General features: G+C 49.8%; 1 protein-coding gene across 1 annotated transcript in view; it reads right to left on the minus strand.

Annotated features, from left to right (window-relative positions):
- LOC119579955 (mucin-5AC-like) overlaps nucleotides 1–5,429 on the minus strand; it is a 19,303-nt gene extending 13,874 nt beyond the window's left edge. Inside the window, exons 1-2 of the mRNA XM_037927801.1 lie at nucleotides 4,125–5,429; nucleotides 2,692–3,951 (exon numbers count right to left, since the gene is read on the minus strand). Of these exons, the coding sequence (XP_037783729.1) occupies nucleotides 2,692–3,951; nucleotides 4,125–4,715 (1,851 nt within the window). The 5' untranslated portion in view covers nucleotides 4,716–5,429. The remainder of the gene's footprint in view (nucleotides 1–2,691; nucleotides 3,952–4,124) is intronic.
- Between the last annotated feature and the right edge of the window lie 2,071 nt (nucleotides 5,430–7,500).

Consider the following 7,500-nt stretch of genomic DNA (forward strand, 5'->3'; position numbering starts at 1 on the left):
CTAATTTTCTTCGCTTCACAGAAAATGGGAAAAATACATATTTTCTGAGTTAATTTATCTTCTTTACTCTTCTACATTCTTCATTATTCTTCTATTACCTCTTTACCATCCTATATGTCCTCCTCTCCCCCCCTTTCAGAAAGCCTCCACAGTCCCCACTATTTTTTTCTACAGTTACCCTCCACAGTCCCATTTTCCAAAGCTTCCAATTTTCTTCGCTTGACAGAAAATGAGTTTATTTATCTCCTTTAGCCTTCTACATTCTTCATTACACTTCTATCACCTCTTTACCATTCTCCATGCCCTTCCCCCCTAAGCCTGAACATCCCTCACTATTCTTTTCTACAGTTACCCTTCACAGTCCCATTTTCTAAAGCTTCCCATTTTCTTCACTTCACAGAAAATGGGAAAAAATTATTTACATCAAGTTTCCAACTTTTATCGACTCTTGATATCAAAGCTTTTATCTTTCGACTTTTATTTCCTTCGTTACGGCGACAAGTCAGATATAGAGTGTCAATTTACGGATGAAAATGAATTGCAAGGAAATGAGGAAGAGAGAAATATAAGGACGGAAGGGAAAGGAAAAGGAAAGTAAGAATAAGGATGGGGAAATAAGTAAAAACAAAAATAATAATAAATGAGAAGGATTTTCTTCATTAATAAAACAAGGACACAAGGGAATTAAAGAGTGAATGACAAAAGAGAAAATAAGAAGATAATCAGTGATGTCAAGGAATAATGCAGCTTTCGAAGGAGATACAAAGAATAAAGAAAAAAGAGACACATGTATATGAACATATGTCATATATATATATATATATATATATATATATATATATATATATATATATATATATATATATATATATATATAATATCTGTGTGTGTGTGTGTGTGTGTGTGTGTGTGTGTGTGTGTGTGTGTGTGTGTGTGTGTGTGTATGTATGTATATATGTACATCTCTCTCTCTCTCTCTCTCTCTCTCTCTCTCTCTCTCTCTCTCTCTCTCTCTCTCTCTCTCTCTCTCTCTCTCTCTCTCTCTTTATCTATCTATCAGTTTATTTATTTATCTGCCCATCTATCTATTTACCTTTTTATCTATCTGTCCATCTATCTATTTACCTACCTATCAACCCTTGTGAAAACGACCACCTACGACCTCTCCCGAAGACGACACGACACGAGACGACACGACACGACACAGTCTCGCGTGCGTGTGGTCGTCAATAGAAACAAACCAAAAAAAAAAAAAAAAAAAGCGACACCAACATAGAACACGAGCAGACAAACAAAGAAACAAACACACAAGACAAACAGAGAAACAAACACACAAATAATAAACAAAATCCCCTCTTTTCCTGACCATTCCTTCTCGAACAAAAGGTAAGAAAACGTGTGCGGTCTGGAATGGATGGGGTGGGGGTGGGGGTGGGGGGTAGGGGAGGGGAAGTGGGTGTAGGTGGGTTTCATGGGGGAGGGGGAAGGGGAGGAGAGGGAAGGAGGAGGTAGGGGAAGGAGAGGAAGAAGGTGGCGAGGAGAGGAGGGGGAAGAGGAGGAGAGGGAGGTGGGGAAGGAGGAGGTGGGGGAGGAGAGGAGTGGGAAGGGGAGGAGAGGAAGAAGGTGGGGAGGGAAGGAGGAGGAAGGGGAGGGGGAGGAAGGGGATGTAGAGGAGGTTAGTTAGGGATTGAGGGGTAGGGAGAGGGAGGTCGGGGAGGAGAGGGAAATGGGGAATAAGGAGGCGGGAGAGGGGAGGAAAAAGGCGGGGGAGGAGAGGAAAGTGGGGAATGAGGAGACGGAGAAAGGAGAGAAGTTGTAAGGAGGCGGGGAGCAGAGGAAAATGGAGAGAGAAGGTGTAGAAGGAGGAAAGGAGGGAAGAAGAGGGAGGAGAAATAAATAGGGAGTATAAAGTAGGGGAGAGAGGGGGGGTCAGAGGAAAGAGGGGAATGAGAGGAGGAGAGAGGGATGCAAAAAGATTAAAGGGAGGAGGTGGGGGACATAAAAAGACGAAGAGAAGAACAGGTAATGGGGGAGAGAGGGAATGGAAGCAATGGAGAGTGAGGAATGCTGAATAATAATGATGATAATAATAATAATAACAATAATAATAATAATAGTAATAGTAATAATAATAGTAAGAGTAAGAGTAAGAGTAAGAGTAAGAGTAAGAGTAAGAGTAAGAGTAAGAGTAATGATAATGATAATGATAATGATAATGATAATGATAATGATAATGATAATGATAATAATAATAATAATAATAATAACCCGGTAAATATATCGAAAAAAATGATAACCAAGGAGATATAAATCGCTGATGAGAGGGACAGAAAGCAGTAAATAATCTGAGAGAAGGACAAGAAACAGATAAAAAGATAGATAAAAAACACAGATATTATATAGCTTGGTTAATTGGCTGGTAGGTAGATAGATAAATATATAATAGATAGACATGTAGACAGACAATTGGTAGACAGACAAATGGGTACACAGACAGACAAATAGGTAGACAGACAGAGAAATGGGTAGACAGGCAAACAAATTAGTAGACAGACAAATGAGGAGACACAGGGAATGGGTAGACAGACAGACAAATGAGTAAACAGACAAACGGGTAGACGCAGAGGAATGGGTAGACATACCAGACAAGCGGGTAGACAGACAGACAAAAGAAACTCAAAACGGCCCTACCTTGGTGGTGAAGGGCGTGTTGGGGAAGCGGTTGACGAGCTGCTCCCTGCTGAGGTGCTTGAAGGAAATGGAGTCCCTGGTCCACGTCCAGAGGAGGTTGGGCTCGACGTTCCTGAGGAGGCGGGCGACGAGGGGCAGGTCCGTGTTGCTCAGCTGGTACTCCACGTAAGGGTTGTAGGGCTCGGGTGCGGGTTCGACTTCCTTGGGTTCCTCTTTGTCTTCGGGTGGATCGTCGTCCGCTTTGCCTTCTTCTTTCTTCCCCTCTTCGTTGTCTTCCTCTTTGTCCTGTTGGTCGTTCTCGCCGGCGTCCTGTGTCTTGGCCTTGTTCGCCTCCTCGCTTTTGCTCTTGAGTTTCTTCAAGATGCTGGTTGTACTGTACTTGAACAGCGCGGAATTCTTCTCGGTGATGCATTCCTTCAGTCCCTTGCGTATTTCAGAAGGGCCGAGTATGGCAGTGTTGATTTCGTTATCGGGAAAGAAATCGAGAGGCTTCGAACCCCGTCTCGACTCTCCTGGAACACTGGAAGACTCGTCGCTCGCCTGACTCTGGTTCGGAGAGGAGTTTCGACTCTCCGACTCCCCGGCGGCGAGAGACTGGGGGCTACTCTCGCTAGGGCTGGGAGCTTTGGCTGCGTCGTTGGCTGCGGGCGCTACATTCTCTACGCTGGAAGAACCTAGATTGGCAGTGGTCTTGGTCTGTGGTCTCTCGACTAACTCTAAAACGGATGATGATGAGGTGGGAGATGAGGGGGACGACGACCTACACGAGGAGGATGAGAATGAGGAAGCGAGCGAGGGTGGCGGAGGCTGAGGAGCTATGTCGGAGGGCGTCTCAGACTCTGCTAAACTCGGGCCTTCTGCTGTGTCACGGTTCAGCTGCGCCTCGGCCTCCGTGGTGCCCTCGCCCGTGCACGGAGCGTCGGGCGAGGACGTGGCCGACTCACTCGCCGACGAAGGGCCGTCCTGATCGCCTCCCGACGTCCCCGCACCGGATGCTATGGAGGCGATGCTGCCGGAGGTGGTAGTAGTGGTGGAAGAGGTTGCAGCGGTTGCGGGAGTGGTAGTGGCAGTAGTCGAAGGAGGCGTGAGGGGCGGGGGGCTGATAAAGACGGACTGGTAGCCGACGTGAGGACAGACGCAGTTGTTCGGGTGGGGATTAACGTAGGGGACCGAGTGCTGTATTTTCTCCACCCACCCGCGCCTTTTAAGAGCGTCCTTGATGGCAGGGAAATACCCGAAGATGGAGAAGACACGACCCTCCTGTTCGGCAAAGAATGCAAAGATAAATACAACCAACTAATGGATCTCCAGACAAGCGAAAGGTGCATAAATTTAAAGTAATGATAATGATATATAAAGCGATGTCCTGAGACCTTTAAGAAAGTATACATAATATCAAAAGAAATTAGTTATAAATTACTGAAGCTACTCACCATAATAGCCTTTTCCGTGAACAGCTTCGCCTTCTTAATCTGCTCGAAGGAGACCTGCTGCGACCGCGGAGACACGCCCGTCCCTTCCCTCTTCTTCCCGGGCGACTTTGGCACGCTGGAGTTCGTGGGCGCCAGACTCACTTCGAGGCTTCCCACGCTCCCGCTGCCACGCCCGTGCGGGTGTTTCAGGCGCGGGCGCGGCGAGGACCCGGGAGGGCTGAGGGAGGCCTTCTTCTGCGGGGAGGAGGAGGCGTCTCTGATCCTCTTGGGGGACGTGCTGGAGGCGGACGCCCTGTGGGCCTTGTGGCTCTGCGACTTGATTATCGGCGCGGGCTTCGGGGGCGCCTTGGACGAGCTGACGACGGCCGCGCTCACCAGGGGGGCCATGGGCGCCTTGCGGCCCGTGATCGTGTCGCATTTCGTGCACGAGATCTTCGACAAGACGTTCTTGGGGAACTTCGACTGCGGAATTTTGTTCGAGAGCGAGGCTGAGGAGGCGGCCTTCAACGTCGACTTCTCCTTCCCTTCCGACGCCTTGGAGGCTGAGGAGGACGTCGTGTTGACGGAGTTCTCGTACTTCGTCTGCGTCATCGTGAACTCCTCGGAAATCTTCTTGACGTGGCGCCGCACGGCCGTCGAGGGTCGGATGTTGCCCTTGGCCTTGAGGTCCTTCTTGTAGAGCTTGGTCGTCCTCCTCCACTCCTTGGCGTTGGCGTCGTCGGGGGCCTGGAGGGGGCCATGGCCACCGCGGCCCGAGACTCAAGTAGTCGAGGGCGGGGCGCATCTCGATGTTGTTGTAGGGGATCTTCCCCCCGCCCGGGGCCACGGGCTCAGCTGCGCCGGCGCTCCGGGTCCGAGGTTCTCCGGCATCTTGATCGCTCTGCCTGGGATGGCTACCTTCATGCTGGGTCGCGGCTCGCGGCTGCGGCCTCGACTGTCGTCCTCGAGGGGAGCTGCTCGGCTACAACATCCTCGCGGGCGCCGAGGGAGAGCCGGACGTCACTTCCGAGGCAACGGCGTGGGAGTCGACCTTGCTCCTGCTTCGCTGGGGCGCCATCGATCTCCTTCGGGGACTGCGCGTGGGACGGGAGACTCGGACACCGAGCGGTCTCCTCCTGCTTCCTCCGGGAACCGCTGCTCGCCCCCCCCTCACGCCCATCAAGGAAGGTCGGGTCGGGGAGCCTCACACGTCGTGGGGGGGGCGGGGCTCCTCCTCGACTCGGCCAGAGGATGAAAGGGCTGGCTGCCCTGGAGAGTCCTTCTACCTCGCCCAAGTCGCTGCGCCTCCCCGGCTCGCCAGCTGGTGTATCCTGCAGGAGGAGGAAAAGGAGAATTTTTTATATAAAAGAAATTTTTATTTAAATTTTAAATATATTATATTTTTAAAAAATTTTTTTGTGTGTGTATGTTTTATATTCTCTCTCTCTCTCTCCCCCCCCCCTCTCTCCCCCTCTCTCTCTCTCTCTCTCTCTCTTTCCCCCCCTTCCCTCCCCCTCTCTCCTCTCTCTCTCCTTTTCCCCTCCTTCTCTCTCTCTCCTCTCCTCTCCTTTCTTCCCCCTCTCCTCTCCACCTCTCCCTCTCTCCTCTCTTCTCTAAGGCACAGCTACACAGGCAAGGCGGAGAGAACTGGCTGGAGCAAAATACCTGCCTAATATCTTGGATAAACAACCTTTACGACAGAAAAGCCAAAATATACATGCAAATCTAGCCTCGTTCTGCAACTTAATTGCAATTAAGAGACAAGCCGAGCTGACTTCAATCATTTTTCGTCATCACTAATTTTCTTTTCTTTTCTTTTTTCTCTCTTTCTTTTCTTTCCTTTTCTTTTTTCTCTTTCGTCTTTATTTCCTCGTCCTCTTTTTCCTTCACTTGTTTTCTGTTTTCCCTCTCTTCTTCTTCATCTTCTTCTCTCTATTCATTCTTCTTCTTCTCCTGTTCCTTATTCTTTTCTTTTTCCTTTTTTTTTCCATCTCTTTCCTTTTCCTTTTTTTTCTTTTTTTTCTTTTTCTTTTCTTCTTCCTTTTTCCTTTCCCCCTTTTTTTTTTTTCCCCCCCCCCCCTTCTCTTCTCCCCCCTTTTCTCCCCTTTCCCCTCCTCTTCCCCCCCTTTTTCCCTTTTTTCCCCCCCTTTCTTTTCCTTTTTTTTTTCCTTTTTTCCTTTTCCTTTTTCTCTTTCCTTCCCTCCTTTTCTCTTTTTCCCCCTTTTTTTTTTTCCTCTCTTCTCTCTCCTCTTTTTTCTTCCCTTTTTCCTTCCCTCTTTTTTTCTCTTTTCCCCCTTTCTTTCCTCTCCCTTCTTTCCCTTTCCCTCCTTTTCTTTTTCTTTCTTTTCCCCCTTTTCTCCTCCCTCTTTTTCCCCCCTCTCTCTCCTTTTCCCCCCTTTTTTCCTCTCCTCTTTTCTCTCTCTTCTCTCTCTTCTCCTCTCTCTCTCCTCTTCTCCTCCCCTTCCCCTTTCCTCCCTCCCCCCCCCTCCCTCTCCCCCCCCTCCCCCCCTCCTTTTCTTTCTCTCCTTTTCTCTTTCTCTCCCTTTTTCCCCCCCCCCCTCTCTCTCCCCCTTTTCCCCTCTCCTCTCTCCCCCTCTCCCTCCTCTCCCTTTTTCCCTTTTTTTCCTTTTCCCCTCTCTCTCTTCTTCTCTCTTCCTCTCCCCTTTTTCTCCCTTCCTCCCCTTTTCTCTCCTCCCCTTTTTTCTCCCCTTTTTCTCTCTCTCTTTTTCCCCTCTCTCTCCCTTTTTCCCCTCTTTCTCTCTTCTTTCTCTCTCTCCCCTCTTCTCTCTCTTTCCTCCCTCTCCTCTCCTCTCCTCTCCCCCCCTCTCCTCTCCCTTCCCCTTTCCCCCCCCCCCTTCCCCCTTTTTTTCCCCCCCCCTCCTCCCCTCTCTCTTCTCCCCTTTTTCCCCTTCCCCCTCTCCCCTCTCTCTTCTCTTTTTTTTCCTCCCTCTCTCTTCTCCTCTCCTCTCTTTTCCCCCCCTCTTTCTCCTTTTCCTCTCTCTCTTCCCCTCCTCTCTTCTCTTTTCTCTTTTCTCTCCCCTCCCTTTTTCTCTCTCCTCTCTCTTTCCTCCCCTCTCTTCCTTTTTCCCCCCCTCTCCCTTTCCTCCCCTCTCCCCTCCCTCCCCCCCTCTCCCCCTCTCTCTCTTCTTTTCCCCCCCCTCTCCCCTCTCCCCTTTTTTCTCTCCTCTCCCTTCCCCTCCCCTTTTCCCCTCCCTCTCCCTCCTTTTCTCTCTCTCTCCTCTCTTCTCTTCCCCTTCTCTCTCTCCCCCCCTCTCCCCTCTCTCTCCCTCTCTTCTTCAGCGCTGTCTTGGCCACGAGCGACCTGTTTTTCCCCCCGGCGCCACGAGGGCGGTCCATAACGATGATGCAATTGCTATCATCAGCCGGACCCTTTCAC

The sequence above is a fragment of the Penaeus monodon genome, chromosome 13 (genome assembly GCF_015228065.2).
Source record: "Penaeus monodon isolate SGIC_2016 chromosome 13, NSTDA_Pmon_1, whole genome shotgun sequence".
Classification (NCBI taxonomy): domain Eukaryota; kingdom Metazoa; phylum Arthropoda; class Malacostraca; order Decapoda; family Penaeidae; genus Penaeus; species Penaeus monodon.